Raw genomic sequence first — 15277 nt, 5'->3', positions numbered from 1 at the left:
TTGAGACGTGTCAGCATTTGTTTACACAAAAAATGTTTTATGTATAAATCTAGATTTGTAAGTTGAAAAAAACTTAGCAGTGATAGTATCATAGAATTCAGGAATATCAAGGTAAGTAAGGAAATACATAGTAATTCATGAATCTAAAGCCGAAAGCAACTTTGCATAAAACGCAGAATTAGCAACACGTTACGCATGAATACCGAACTACTACAAATAATTGCAGTATCTATTACAAGGTTTTCCAAACTATGTAAAACAAAATCATTTGAAAAGGAAATCCCAAGGCCACCACAGTTCTATATTGCTTTTTAGGACTATTGTAGAATACTCATGTTAATTGTTCATGGTCAACAACATAATTCGATAAATAGCAAACTACCAATTGAGTAACTACCAATAAAAATATTTAAAAAAAATATATAAAGAATTACACAAATACCGTTTATTTGTAGCTCCTGCAAAGGCCGAAAAATTAATCCAGGTATTTTATCATAGGTTAAAAAAAACTTATCAATCTTTTATTTGCAAAAGCTAGTAGCTTGCAAAAATATGTTATTTCTTGAAAAAATTAAAAAAACATTGCTAGTTTATTAAAGCAGGCAACACAAATTGATAAAATTGCAATATTGACACTGATAACAAAACTCTAAAACATTTCTTTTTTATTTACAGCAATGTATAAAATATTTTATTTGGTAATAAATAATGCATTCTGATGATAAATCTGCATTTTCTGTCTTAAGGCCGGTTTGTGTTGAGGTTATGAAAACACAAAATGTGAAGTCTATGGTTCAACTTCAAAACTTAATCAAGATATTTGACTCGAATATCATTCAAAATTTACATGAATACCTTGTATTCCCCTTGCGCATCATCTTGCAAAAGGGTTTAAGTAAAGAAGAACAGATTATTCAGGCACAAAAATGCCTTAATGAAGTATTTACTAAGTCAAATGTAAAAGAATGGAATCTTGTGGATGACATAGTTAAGGCATTGCTGTTATGCATATCCAATCCTCAGGATGGCACTATTAAACTATCTGGCAGTGAGGAACTAGTTCTTTCAACACTCTTGTGCATTGATAAGTTAGTAAATCAAGGAATAGCAACTATTTGGAAAAACTTTTATTCTTTTAGAAACTTGCCGCTACTAGGCCATTTGGTCACAATATGCCTTGATGCCATGCTACATGACCACAGACCTGTTAAGATTGCAGCATTGTCCGTATTGTTACACATCTTGAGTCCGGAATACTGTCATAATATGTTGGAAAATGAAAAAGATCTTTTAGGGCTGCTCATTGGTGATTGTTTCTGCTCCCTTATGCCGGGAATTTTATCTGGTGTTTCAAAGGTTTTGTTGGGTGAACAGAAGTTGGGCCATACAGTCAAATGCAAAGCATTGAAGGTTGTTTCAACGTGCCTAGATGTTGTTCTTGGGGATAAGTCCATCGCTATATCTTCAAACAAGGAATTCCGTTGCTTAACTGATGAAATTAATTTCAAGGGAATAAAACAACTTGAACATTTAAGAAAAATAAGGGATGATAAATGGGTTGAAAGTGTGGCCTCAAAGGTTGAGATTGTGCTACAACGAATAATTGCTGTTTCACAAAACCCAAACGGTTATGTGCGCTTGGCGTTGGTCTCATTTTGTAAAGACGTATTGTTTTCTTGTACTAACACATTACCAAATTGTGTTGCAACGCTACTAAAGGGCATACTACAGTTACTACATGATGAGCAACCATCAGTTTCAGAAGCCAGCCAATCAGCAATTTCATTGATCGGATTAGAGTTGCCACAACAAGTGAAGGACACTGTAGAAGACTTATTATTTAACCATTGCAACAACTTGCCGAAAAACCTTATCCGCTTTTCAGATGATGACAAAGTTAAATCTTTACAACTAATGCTTGGCTATTTGTCTGTGTTAAAATCCAATCTAAAACCATTATTTTATTCTTCAATCCAGATTGAGAAACTCTTAAATGCCCTGATGTTTTGTTTTAAAGTTGATGTTTCAAGTTCTGCTGAAACAGATGGTATTACTCCCCTTGCGGTCCAACACAATTCACTACAAGCACCAATGTTTCATGGTCAATTTTCTAATTGGCATTTTAAAAAGGTATTCAAAAACTTTACAGACTTATCCATCGTTACAACTTTGATAAAAATTTGTCGTTTGTTAGGTCAGTATGGGGAGATAGATGTCATGTTTGATTTGTTATACCAGTCATACACACTCGAAAGCACAAAGATTGAAGCTGTTCTTCTTTTAAATGAGATTCTTTTGGGAACACTTAATCGCCATGATACACAAAACTTGCCAACTTTGATTTCTAACTTGTTGGAAGTTTACACTTCTACAGAGAATTGGTATTTGGTTACTGGTTTCGAATCTGACTACCTTTTAACTAACCATTCATGGAGACCAAATAACAGTGTGTGTGTTATCGATAAAAGTGTTGCTACAAGCAGGAAAGTCTCACCACTCACAATTAAAAGCAATGTCTTATTGGCCTGCATACTTATTGAGGCAATTTCAACATTTTCTCAAGTATTGGGTTTACATTTTCGCCCAAATTTGATTGTTGCTCTTTACCCTGTTTTGGAAAAAGTTTTAGACACTAACTTGATGGTATCGAGCTGTGCAGTTAGTTCACTTCAAGCTATAGCAAAAAATTGTGAATATAACAATGTGTCTATGCTGCTTTGTCAAAATGCTGATTACTTAGTAAGCACCATCTCCATCCAGCTTCATCACATTTCTTTATTTCCCAGGTATTTATTACTTATTCTGCTAAATTCGTCTAGATAATTTTAAATTGCTTTGTTTTTTATGCTGCTGTTATTAGGACAGCTTATGCAACCCACCGATTGTAGACTATGTTTTTTCTAGTTATTTTTTTAAAACTATTCACAATTTAAGTTTCCAGTGTTTTAATTTCAGATGTTCAACTGTTCTACAAGCAATGATTTTGCACAGTGATAAGTCTGTGTTTTATTTAATCCGGGACAGCATTACTGAGGTTCTTGACGCTTTGGATTTACATCGACAACAGCATAAACATTTATTGGCATTTCTTTATGTTTTGCTCACACTTGTGAAATCAATAAAGAATTGGTTTAAATTGGACATGTCTGTTGAAAAACCCCCGTCTCATAAAACAACTGAAACTAGTTTTAAACTTTTACCGGAAGATGTATTGGTCTCCTTGTTAGAACTCCACAAGAACAAACTGGCCTCAACAAACTTTGAAGACAGTTGTGAGGACGAAACTGATAATCAAGCTAAAATCGACAATGAACCAATTGTGGATGAAAGTGATACAGAACCAAAAACCCCTGCAGAAATTCAGGTGGTACAATGTGTAATGGAGAGATGTTGTAATCTCATGGCAAATGAAAATCCAAGAATTCGGCTTCTGGTTATGGAGATTTTGTTTGAGGGTATTTCAGCTCTGAAAAGACATGAAAACATACTCTTACCTTTGGTGCACAAACTTTGGTCACCTCTGATGGTTCGCTTTACTGACACTGAATTGCAGGTGATAATATGGGCGCTTTAATGGTTAATTTTTATAATACTATTATAAATTTTAGTTTATACGTACAAATAATCAGGATGCTATAACTTTGTAGACAATATAAATATAAATAGTTTGATTATATAGAAACTATAGAGATTCACATTACCCAATTTAGCTTTAAAACTTTACCTTTACCTGTGTTAATATATATACTAGGTGGTGTCCTATTCATTTGATGTGGTTTGCATCATGACTAATGCAGCCGGCGATTTTATTCGGAGACGCTTCACCAAAGATGTACTTCCGCAACTTGTAAAATTGATCAAATCAAGCACTGCAAAATCTCTTTCTATGAAATCTAATTCCTCTAAACTTGTGTATCATCATTCAACTCTTTTTAAACTTTTGCATAACGTTCTTTGTAAATTGGGCCCACTACTCCTCAACATTCATATAACCTTTGACCACTTTCATAATGTGTTACTGGCATCTTGGGAGTACCTGAGTTCAGATTGTGATAAGGAGTTGCAAAACGATGCAGTTAAACTTTACACTAACCTTATCAAAATTGATGCAGATGCCGTTTGGTATTTTCTGACAAGGATTTCTGTTGCGAATAAAGACATTGATTTTAGAAATTCTAACTTTACGAATAATGGTTTTAAAAATGCATCTAAGTTTACCGTAAACGCTAATTATTTGTTAAAATTGTGTCATGTGTGATAGCTGTACATTTGTTTACAATATCTAACGCATTGAGTCTATCACTTTTTATACGTTTAAAATGTATTATGTTTTTGATAATTTTATTGGTAAACACTAAAAATAGCCTAACATGTATATTTTTATAACGGAGTGTTGCTCTTCCAGCAGAATATATAATAGATCGACGTTTCGACGTGCTATACAGAAAGTCTTCATCAGGATACTGACGTTACATGTAAAACAGATTCCTTATAAATCAAAAAGTAACAATTCGTGCGATTAAATATTTAATTTAATATCCTGATGAAGACGTTCTGTACAGCACGTCGAAATGTCGATCTATTATATATTCTGCTGGAAGAGCAACACTCCGTTATATATTATGCCTGGCAACAATAGCTTATTTCATGTATATTTTTAGTAAATATTTCAAACTAACATGAACATTCTGGTTTTTATGCAGTCCTGTTAGTTATTATTTAATGGCAAGCCGTAACATAATTTCCAAGCTGTTGAAATTTTCTTCATTTGCATACCTAAAAAAGGTAAATGATTGTTGAAATTGGTATTAAATATTTTATTGCATTTGTTATATTACTGTTTAACATTTTAGATTTGGAGTACAAATTATTCTATCAAGTTGGCCCTATTCTCATCAGCTGCTTACACAAGCTGCAGATTAGTAACCATTCCAGTTGCTTTTGCCGAACAGATAAAAAAGGGTAAATTTAAGATATATTATAACTAGATAAAAGTTTTGTGAAAAATTGTAGTAATACACCATATGATTTTAAAGAGCTCATTTTTTCCTATGATTTTGTTTTTTTAGAAAATGATAAAGCTGTTATAGCGGAGGCAGAGAAACGATACAACAGTAACGACACTCCTAAAGATGTTTATGATTACCTAATCAAGTATGACCTATTAATTACTTCTCAATACCAATTTAAATTAGTTCACAACTTACAAATATGATAACTTCTAAAATAATACAATAATTACAACTAGTGAAAGCATGACTATGTTTTCCTATAAACTGTTGTAGTTACAAAGATACAAAAAATGCTGAAATTTTATGGCGGCTGAGTCGTGCTGCTCGGGATGTTGCACTGAAAACTGAAGGAATAGACTCTAAGGAAAAAAAGCGTCTTGTCTATGAAGCATTCCAGTTTGCTTCTGATGCTTTAAAGGCAGATGATGACAACTATGCATCTCATAAATGGTATGCAATTACAATTGGTGATGTTGGAGACTATGAAGGAACCAAAGTGAAAATTTCCAATGCATTTGTTATAAGAGATCATTTAGAGGTTTGTAAAGTACTTAATTTTGGCTATTTCTATGGTATTTATTTGCAGTTTTGTAAAATGTAGCCTCAATAACTTTATTTAGATAACCTAAGTCCTTAAAGTTAGAACATTCATCAAAGATTAGTTTAATATTTGTCTTTTGCTCATTAAATTTGTACACTTTAGAGGGCAGCAGAACTAAATCCAAGCGATGCAACAACTCTACACTGCCTGGGAATGTGGTGCTTTGTGTTTGCAGACATGCCAGGGTGGCAACACACTATTGCAGGATTCCTCTTTGCAACCCCTCCAACTTCCAACTACAAAGATGCAGCAGAATACTTCATGAAGGCTGAAAGAGGCACGTTTAGTACCCTTTATGGCAATAATCTAGAATTCTATCACAGCGTTGAAACAATCATTAAACCAATGCACAATATTTGGTTTAGGGTGTCTGTTAGTGTTTGGGTGAGGGTGCGTCAAGTATTATTATTTAATAATATTGCTTTTTAACCTACCCAAACGCTAACCCGCATCCCAACCCAAGTATTATTCGTTATGGTAGGATTCTAGACCAGCGCCTCCTTTTTTTCTTTTAAATCCTAATTTGTTAAATGTTTAGAAGTATTTTGGGCCTATGCATTGCTTGTTTTCTAACTCCAACCACTCTTTTTTAGTACAACCAAACTTCTACAGCGTCAATCTTCTCATGTTGGGTAAGGCGTACAAGAAAATGGGTGATGTGAAGCGAGCCATGCTCTACCTTGACCGAACTATACACTATCCAGTTTTAAATGCGGAAGACGAAACGGTTAGTTTGAATAAATGAAAAATTTGTATAGTCGGAAGTATATTACTTTCACGTGCAGTGGTAAACCAGTAATTTGAAAATTCAGGCAGTGTTAAGTGAACCTATAACGTGTAAGAGACTTAAGCTGCCGTCGGAGCCAGCGCCTACTTACCCGTTGCAACTTCTACACATCCTACTAATCGCACAACAGAATAAACTATAAAACTGAACAAAGAAATTCAATTTTTCAAAAACAAAGGTCCATTAGTTTTAGTTATTGCTGATTTTCATTCCTCTTCGATTATTTTCAGGCTAAAAAGGAAGCAGAGGAACTTTTAAAAGAACTGATGAATAAAAAATGAGTGTGCTACACATCATTCACATCGCTCGACGTTAGTGGAATTTTAAGAAGCATTTAGTTTATTCTGAAGTGTAGAAAAATAATTTGTTTTTCGGTTGAAGTTGGCGTTTATCGTGCTAATTAAAGATGTTTTTTTTCTGTGTTTGTATGCTTGCCGAAACCTACGCACGCGTGTAATCCGATAAACATATAAATATGATCAGTATCTTAAAACTCCGTTCCAAAACAATGCAATGCATACTGCGCTTTTAAACAACTGAATTGCCTTATCGGGCTAATCTGTTCTGCGATCTGCTATTAAAATATAATGAGTTAAATCTTTCCACTTAAAAAATATATAATTTTGTGATAACCGCATTATTTTCGATATGGCCCCACATTTTATTCACCCACTACCGTCATTTTTTTACTTTTTTTTCAACAAAACGTTCAAGTACCCAAGATCTCTAAGTGTAATATTATTTCTTTGTAACACATATATCGTTATATCAGCTTGCAAACGCTTAGTTTTAGCTACTTTAACGTGTTTCGCTATGTATTGTTTTTTATTTTGTGATGCAGGGCTGTATTTTGCATAAAAAGCGAAGCACGACTAATCGATGATCTTTAAGCATTTCCTACATAGATATGCAACCAATGAGTGGAAGATTAGAACTGTATTTCTGTTTGTTTTTTTCATAATCCTGCGACAAGTTTCCTGGTTGCCCCCACTTAAGGTGCTTTGATTACTAAAAGCGTGATCGCCCTTAAATATACTAAAAATGTGAAACTTGCTGTGTTTTTTTTAGTACGCTAAGTTATATTAATGTAAAGGCGGATCCAGAAGGGACACTAGGCTAAGTACCCCAAAAAACTATATTTTTGACCAACGTTTACTGTACAAAATGTTCCACTTCGCGTTTGATATGTTAGGAATCAATTGAGCTCATATGCGCTATGCATTCCATGGGAGATTGCGCCTTGTGACTCAAGCGCAACTAAATTAGGTTATAAAGCATTTTGCGAGCGTCACGTCTCGTATATTGAATGTTTCGTCAATATAATCCAAATAAACGCATTTTTTGTCTAAACATTTATCTTTATCTTTATGCACGCATTGTGAAAACAGTCAATTCTGACATACCTCCATTCTCATGATAGCCTCCAGTCCGAGGAAGAAAAAAAAGGTTAGAGGTGTTGTGCTAAAAAAGTCCGGTTAGGATTTAAGATTAAAGTTCTAAATCAAAAGTATAAATACCTGATGCAAAGCACGGCAATCGATCATGCCTTAAAAAACAGGTCAAAACACAATTCATATTGATACGGGCAGTTTATGGAAAACATCCGGTTAGATATGTTCAGCCATAGTTTATCTTATAGTAGCATGGCTCAACAGTGTCCAAAATATCGCCAACTAACCGAAATACCCCCGGTAAATTGCTTGCTGTTCAAACTGCTGTAATTAACACGATGGTTTGTACGTTCTGACTAAACTTTTCGTTGCTAAACGTACTGGAAGAAGTTATAAAACATAAAATATTCACTTAGAAACATTAAATTCTATTTTCACCAAGGCGATATGCCGTACTTTTTTATTTTGACGGTGACGCAGGTAATTGCGCTACGGCTGTTTGAAAAAGTTTCTAAGTTTAGCGCGGTTACGTCAAGAGGTGTTGCGTTACGTTAGCGAAAGGCACGTGGACTATATTTTGCGCCAAATGTTAAGCGATGCGTAACAGGCATGGCAGCATGCGGGGTTTAAACTTTAAAGCAGTTTTCGTTTTTAAACTTTTGCCACCAGTGGCAGCGGCACCCTTCTTATACAAAACATACAATTTCACCTCAACAATTATCCTAACTACATGACAAGTAGTAGGTAATTACTATAATGCCTTTAGTTATTTTATTAATAGTGTACATTCAAGTCTTGCTTGCTTGCTCACATAACTATTTGTAATAAATAAATAGGTATTTTAAAAAATAACAGTAAATGTTTGCGAAATCCTTTTATTTTTCGGGAAAACTAATTTCTGTTTTACTAATTTGCCAAGGGTGCCCAAGATTAATATGATTTTGAAGCTTGCACCAATTCACGTCACATAAGCTGTTACACACAATTTTAGATAATCAAACCTGATAATGCATTCTGAAATCATTCTATAAGCGCACTGCTCGCCCAGTTTTTATGTGATTTTTAACATTATATGCACATCTGAAAAAGTAAACTAAAATCCTATATTTCAGGACATTTAGATATGGTGGAATTCTAAATCTCCGTCGTGTATAAGACCTGGATTACACACCTCTGCACACCTAAAAATAAGATTTCTAAGAAAAGTGCCATAAAATGCATACTGGCTGCTGTCATACAACTAACCCACATATAGTGGAGCACAATTTTTTAATTTGGCTATATAATATTTTTTTAAACATTAGTATTTTTTTTGGTTTGTGTTTTTTGCCAATAACTCAACATCTAGGAATACTTCAAGATCATAATGTTAATTTTTTATCTTGAAGAACGCTAATTAATCAATAATTTAGATGTGTTTAAATCTACAACTTTAAATCATACTTTGTTTATAAATTAGAGAATAGGAATTTTGTTTATGAAATAATTTAAAATTTTGCATTAATGTCTATTATAAAATCCAGAGAAGTAAAACTACACATTGTCACTAGGCAGTTCCTAAAAATATGACCTCAGTCTTCAAAGTAAGTTATTTATTTAACTATTTAACCAGCAAAATTAAACCTACATACTTTGTTGTTTTTTTAATTTAGTTTAATACATTGTAAGATGATAATCATGATAACTTTATTTCCATCATTGTCTGTCCTAGAAAACATTACTAACCAAATTATGTTTGCCTGCAGAGTGTATGTCATGGTTTTGGTTTCATCAGCAGTGCTGCTGGAGTTTTTTGTGCTTATGAAATATATACCGGAAATAAGAAGTTCTATAAAAACTGTCTTATGCCGTTTTTGCAAAGATTTGTAGATGCAGAAAACTCACACAAGGCTGCAATAAAATGTCTTTCGTGGAATATAATACCTAAATCAAATTACAACGATGACAATAGTCTGGCAAGTACATTTTATTGAGAATTTTATTTTAATAAATGTTTTGTTTTAATAAAAATAATTTAATAATTATATAACTGTTTATCAGTTAGGTGTATTCCAAGCAATGTTTATTCTTTATTATTCTGTGGCTAAACAGGCACAAGTAGTTTGGAACAAAAAATTTCCTAACCCATTGGGAATTGCTGCTGGCTTTGACAAAGATGCTGAAGCAATGTTGGGCTTAAGTAAAATTGGATTTGGTTTTGTGGAAGTGGGAAGTATCACCCCTTTACCTCAGGAGGGCAATATAAAACCAAGAGTGTTTCGTCTTGATGAGGACAAAGCTATAATCAATCGGTTATAAGTTTGTTTGTTTGTTTGTTTGTATGTTATTGCCAACAAAAATGTAAAGTTAATTAAAGTTATAAGCAAACCTTTTTATGTAGGAGAAAACAATTGTTCAGATACCATATTTTAATGTTGTTCTACAGTATGGCAGAATGCTGGCGACTTGCCGACTAGGTCGGCCGAAGAGATTCAGCCAGAAAACCGAAGAAATTGGTGCAATAAAATATTTAAGTAAAAAAAAAAAAAAAATTAAAAAAAAAAAAAAAAAACATCCAATTTACAAAATACCTTGTGGTTGTTTCCACACATATTTCATCACATATATTTTTGAAAAGCAGAAATATGTAATAAGTTATAACATTACACACTACAATTGGCAGAAATTAATTTTGTTGTGTCATTTTGAACAAAGTTACGGTAGTGTGAAGCACGTTCTTTAGTGAGAAAAAGCCAGTGTAAGGCATATAGACTGTTAATTATTTTAAAAAGTACACACTTTTGATCATACAATTGTTACGTGTTGGCAGTTTTACTTTGAATTGGCAAGTACTTCTATATTGAATTGATTTCCTGTATATTGAGTTGAATTCCCCATTCCTGTTAATTGTACAGGTATAACATTCGCATCGGCTTATTAAGGATGTACCAGGCTATGCTTCTCCCCCTAAGGCCTAAAGTATATTTTTGTTTTCAATTTCTATTATAATTTATTATAAATATCATTATTTTGAGCAATATAAATTGGAAATTTATCCAAAGAATATTTTTTCGTACTTTTCAATCTGGTTTTGAGCAGCACATTTTCACTCAAGTTTGCCTGAAAACAGCTTATCTATGTAACACTTTTAAAGCAAGAAGACATGTACGTACACCCCCAGGTTGTACCTTCACTTGTCCCTTATGTATTTGTTAATGACTTGAAATCACAAAATTTTTGCGCCTTCGGCGCTACGCTTTGTCGTCTAATTTTATTGTCAATAGCCTTATTTATTGCCAACACATGGCAAGGATAATACATTCCTTAGGCGATCACATCATTTAAGTTTAGGGGCGCGACCAAAAACTGAAAAATTTTCGCCAGAAATGCTTGTCACCGGAAGGCTGGCAAGATTCTGCCAGCCTGTTGTTCTATTACTGTAACTATTTTATTGTCCTCACTTTTTTGCAATTTTGTTTACTTTTGTCAGATATGGATTTAACAGTTGTGGCCATGCTTCTGCAAAGTTAAGACTTCAAAATTTCAGGAAAACTTCCCACAACAGTTTAGTGCTTTTAAAATTTTACAATGCGGTACATACAACTTGAGTTAGAGCTAACAAAAATTTTACACTATGTCTGTCAGATTTGATTGTTGGTGTTAACCTGGGCAAGAACAAGACATCAAGGAGTGCTGTACAGGATTATGTTTCTGGTGTTGAACAGCTCGGAGAATTTGCTGATTATATTGTTGTAAACGTTTCCAGTCCCAATACACCAGGACTCCGTAGTTTACAGGGAAAAGAGGAACTGGAAAAACTTTGCAATGCGGTAATGCCTCGTTTTAGTTTAGCAAAAGAATAGTGCTAAAACAACAAAAACATTTTTTGCTGTTAATGTATTTCTATCATGTGTTTAGGTCTTAATAGCAAGGGATAAAATTCCTTCCAAGCCACCTGTTTTAGTAAAAATTGCACCAGACCTGACACCAGATGATAAGACAGACATTGCAGAAGTGATGTTAAAGGTATATTGTATTTCGTTGAGCAAAACCATGCTTTAAGATATCACAAAATGAAATATTATTTTAAAGACAAGTGTAGATGGCTTAATTATTTCCAACACAACTGTGCAACGACCAGATGAACTTCAGAGCCACTACAAGCCAGAAAATGGGGGTTTAAGTGGCCCACCACTACGTACTAGGTCAACCGAAATAATTAGAGAGATGTATCAACTTACCAAAGGTGAATAAACCAGGGACAGTATATTATTTTGATCCCCTTCTGTCAGTAATTGAAATTATAATTTGTTAAAACAATTCATTGTAATGTCATCATAATTCTGGTTTAATTTGAGCTAACTCAAGTGTTATCTTCCGCTTATATCATGAGATTTCAGTAATGATTATTATGATTATGATGTGCAATACAGTTACTAAGTGTAAATTTTTGAATAGTCCCCACCTCTATTTTTATGCATTTCCTAAAGTTGTGAATATAAATGTTCGGTAGAACAGGCATTGTATTCACAAGGGGTGTGCAACCTGCCGCCTAAAGAGTGGAAACATGTGGCCCCCAACAGGCTTTAGTTTATAGCGCATGATGGAATGCTCTCACAAGTAGTTTTTGCCCATAAAAAAACATTCTAATCATACACTTTATTACTTGCAAATATACTGGAAATAAAATTAGCATTTATTTGCCGTAAGTGGGTAAGCAAGGAATCCCCTTAATGATCAGTAATGACTAACAAGCACTTGAAGAGTGACATTTAGGTTTGAAGGTGAACTCAATGAAAGTAAAGTGCGATAAAAAATGGGTTTATTTTTGTATGCTGTTTAATCCATATACACAAGTTTGGCTTGTGGCCTCGCTATAAAAGGTTGCACATCCTGGTAAACACCATAACCACTCTATATTAAATCTAGGTTTTATTTGTTTAGGTAGTATTCCAATCATAGGTGTTGGAGGCATTTCAAGTGGAAACGATGCTTATAAAAAGATCACGGCCGGTGCCTCCCTTGTACAGCTTTACACAGCTATGGCATTCCACGGACCTCCAGTCATTACTTCTGTTAAAAAAGACCTTGTCGAACTGCTCAAAAGGGACGGTTACACAAATATTACTGATGCTGTGGGAGCCGATCATAGAAAATAGTACGTTAAATCGCGAAACAAATTTCCACATCTTAACTTTTTGAGTTTCCTTCTTGTTTAATATTGTTTGTTATTTAAAATGTCACACGTTTTTATACGCTATAAAGTAAATTAACAGTCATTCTAGAGAAGACTAAATCCATGTTTACAAGAGTTATCTTGTTATCTTGTTAAATGTGATTATTTGCGTATTCTCGACGCGTTATCTTTTCAATTGAAAGTATTTTAAATTTAAGCGCTAGCCACTTTATGTATTTATTTATCATCCATTTTCAGCACATTTGCGCACGAGTTCGACTGAAAACAATAGGTTTAAGGACTAAATGTGCTTTTTTTATGAGTTAACAATATTGCGTAACTAAGTGACGTCATCTTTAAACTTTTCTGTGGTATCTGCTTTGCATTGTGACAGCAACTGTTCTCTCCTGAATAAGAGGTAAATTGGATAATTTGCTTTTTAACTGAATGTGTCTCCCTAACCCTTGCAAACAAAAATAGACCTTAACTCCTGATAAGTGACTGCAGTAGTGATATAAAGTAAACGATTATTGTCTAATAGCTAGTAATTAAAGTCAGACATTTTTTGTAGATATTAAAAAGATATATATTTATTTTGCCAGCAAAGGCGTCGTCTGTATATCTCGTTAAAATAGGAGCTGGAATATATGTCTTTTTAATATCTATAAAAAAATTCTGGCGATAACTACCAACATCGTTGGACTATACCTACCTCACCAAGAGCTAGCCAACCTACAAAATCTCGCCCTATCTCATCCTACAATTTCAAAGGCAAAATAAACATATTTATTCATCACCTAGAAAAAAAATATTTTACAACCACACTAATACAGGTCTATATTTTAGGAATATCAAAAAAAAAATTTAAAATTTAAAAAAATATTAATATTCGCCGAATATTAAAATATATAAATATTTGCCAACCGTTTAACCAACAAATTGGGGTAGACCTTGAACACACCTTTCCAAGGATACTACACATGATGCCACTGATATGGGGGATAAGGGTTTAAATCGACGATAACCGATATTTATATTCATAAATAACCATGCGATATAATCGCCATTTTTGCTCCCAGTAGCATCCCCTCAAAATGAAGAGAAATTTTCACTTGCCAACCGTTTAACCAACAAATTGGGGTAGACCTTGATCACACCTTTCCAACGATGCTACACACGATGCCACTGATATGGGGGATAAGGGTTTAAATCGACGATAACCGATATTTATATTCATAAATAACCATGCGATATAATCGCCATTTTTGCTCCCAGTAGCATTCCCTTAAAATGAAGTGAAATTTTCACTTGCCAACCGTTTAACCAACAAATTGGGGTAGACCTTGATCACACCTTTCCAACGACGCTACACACGATGCCACTGATATGGGGGATAAGGGTTTAAATCGACGATAACCGATATTCGTATTTATAACAGATCGCGATAATCGTAAAACGCCTGTAGCTCACACAGTTCGCATTGGAACTGGGCGAAATTTCAGCATGGCGTTTAAGTCTAGCGTACCTGACCAATGAAAAAAGAAAATTCGAAAAATTTTAAAGTTTAGAAAATTTCATTTTTATAATTGAATATGAGCAATATCGCGATTTTTGCTCCCAGTAGCATCCCCTTAAAATGAAGTGAAATTTTCACTTGCCAACCGTTTAACCAACAAACTGGGGTAGACCTTGATCACACCTTTCCATCGATGCTACACACGATGCCACTGATATGGGGGATAAGGGTTTAAATCGACGATAACCGATATTCGTATTCATAACCGATCGCGATAATCGTAAAACGCCTGTAGCTCACACAGTTCGCATTGGAACTGGGCGAAATTTTAGCACGGCGTTTAAGTCTAGCGTACCTGACCAATGAAAAAAGAAAATTCGAAAAATTTGAAAGTTTAGAAAATTTCATTTTTATAATTGAATATGAGCAATATCGCGATTTTTGCTCCCAGTAGCATCCCCTTAAAATGAAGTGAAATTTTCACTTGCCAACCGTTTAACCAACAAATTGGGGTAGACCTTGATCACACCTTTCCATCGATGCTACACACGATGCCACTGATATGGGGGATAAGGGTTTAAATCGACGATAACCGATATTCGTATTCATAACCGATCGCGATAATCGTAAAACGCCTGTAGCTCACACAGTTCGCATTGGAACTGGGCGAAATTTCAGCATGGCGTTTAAGTCTAGCGTACCTGACCAATGAAAAAAGAAAATTCGAAAAATTTTAAAGTTTAGAAAATTTCATTTTTATAATTGAATATGAGCAATATCGCGATTTTTGCTCCCAGTAGCATCCCCTTAAAATG

The 15277-nt window shown here is 34.1% G+C and overlaps 3 protein-coding genes across 4 annotated transcripts; all 3 read left to right on the top strand.

The window, feature by feature from the left end:
- Positions 1–680: 680 nt before the first annotated feature.
- LOC146161026 (TELO2-interacting protein 1 homolog) lies at positions 681–4429 on the top strand. Of its 2 annotated transcripts, XM_083383435.1 has the most exons (4): positions 2040–2130; positions 2195–2786; positions 2956–3553; positions 3752–4429. In XM_083383435.1, the coding sequence occupies exons 2-4, from the start codon at positions 2218–2220 to the stop codon at positions 4256–4258; spliced, it is 1674 nt and encodes a 557-aa protein (XP_083239561.1). In that variant the 5' UTR covers positions 2040–2130; positions 2195–2217; the 3' UTR covers positions 4259–4429. The 2 variants fall into 2 exon arrangements, with proteins under 2 accessions (XP_083239560.1, XP_083239561.1); XM_083383434.1 differs by having other exon boundaries at positions 681–2786.
- A 10-nt stretch (positions 4430–4439) lies between these two features.
- Positions 4440–7440, top strand: LOC146161025 (regulator of microtubule dynamics protein 1-like). Its single transcript, XM_083383436.1, has 7 exons — positions 4440–4785; positions 4854–4962; positions 5070–5154; positions 5286–5550; positions 5716–5890; positions 6207–6340; positions 6631–7440. Exons 1-7 carry the CDS (start codon positions 4723–4725, stop codon positions 6679–6681), a joined length of 882 nt encoding a protein of 293 aa, XP_083239562.1. The 5' UTR covers positions 4440–4722; the 3' UTR covers positions 6682–7440.
- A 1817-nt stretch (positions 7441–9257) lies between these two features.
- Positions 9258–13648, top strand: LOC146161024 (dihydroorotate dehydrogenase (quinone), mitochondrial-like). The gene is made up of 8 exons (XM_083384402.1): positions 9258–9374; positions 9537–9750; positions 9890–10082; positions 11261–11334; positions 11416–11600; positions 11689–11796; positions 11863–12016; positions 12715–13648. The coding sequence occupies exons 1-8, from the start codon at positions 9357–9359 to the stop codon at positions 12927–12929; spliced, it is 1161 nt and encodes a 386-aa protein (XP_083240528.1). The 5' UTR covers positions 9258–9356; the 3' UTR covers positions 12930–13648.
- Positions 13649–15277: the final 1629 nt, after the last annotated feature.

This window comes from Ascidiella aspersa, chromosome 3, assembly GCF_963924565.1.
Source record: "Ascidiella aspersa chromosome 3, kaAscAspe10.2, whole genome shotgun sequence".
NCBI lineage: Eukaryota > Metazoa > Chordata > Ascidiacea > Phlebobranchia > Ascidiidae > Ascidiella > Ascidiella aspersa.
Note: the sequence above shows the minus strand (reverse complement) of the source record. Positions and strands in the feature narration are given on the sequence as shown.

Bases quoted from the DNA above. Each gene is read 5' to 3' on its own strand.
- LOC146161026 (XM_083383434.1), top strand. From the start codon at position 709: ATGCATTCTGATGATAAATCTGCATTTTCTGTCTTAAGGCCGGTTTGT. The intron at 2,787-2,955 runs GTATTTATTACT...TTTTAATTTCAG, and splicing joins CACATTTCTTTATTTCCCAG to ATGTTCAACTGTTCTACAAG. The intron at 3,554-3,751 runs GTGATAATATGG...TATATATACTAG, and splicing joins TTACTGACACTGAATTGCAG to GTGGTGTCCTATTCATTTGA.
- LOC146161025 (XM_083383436.1), top strand. From the start codon at position 4,723: ATGGCAAGCCGTAACATAATTTCCAAGCTGTTGAAATTTTCTTCATTT. The intron at 5,551-5,715 runs GTTTGTAAAGTA...TGTACACTTTAG, and splicing joins TTATAAGAGATCATTTAGAG to AGGGCAGCAGAACTAAATCC. The intron at 5,891-6,206 runs GCACGTTTAGTA...ACTCTTTTTTAG, and splicing joins CTTCATGAAGGCTGAAAGAG to TACAACCAAACTTCTACAGC.
- LOC146161024 (XM_083384402.1), top strand. The intron at 9,751-9,889 runs GTACATTTTATT...AACAGGCACAAG, and splicing joins CGATGACAATAGTCTGGCAA to TAGTTTGGAACAAAAAATTT. The intron at 11,335-11,415 runs GTTTAGTGCTTT...TATGTCTGTCAG, and splicing joins CAGGAAAACTTCCCACAACA to ATTTGATTGTTGGTGTTAAC.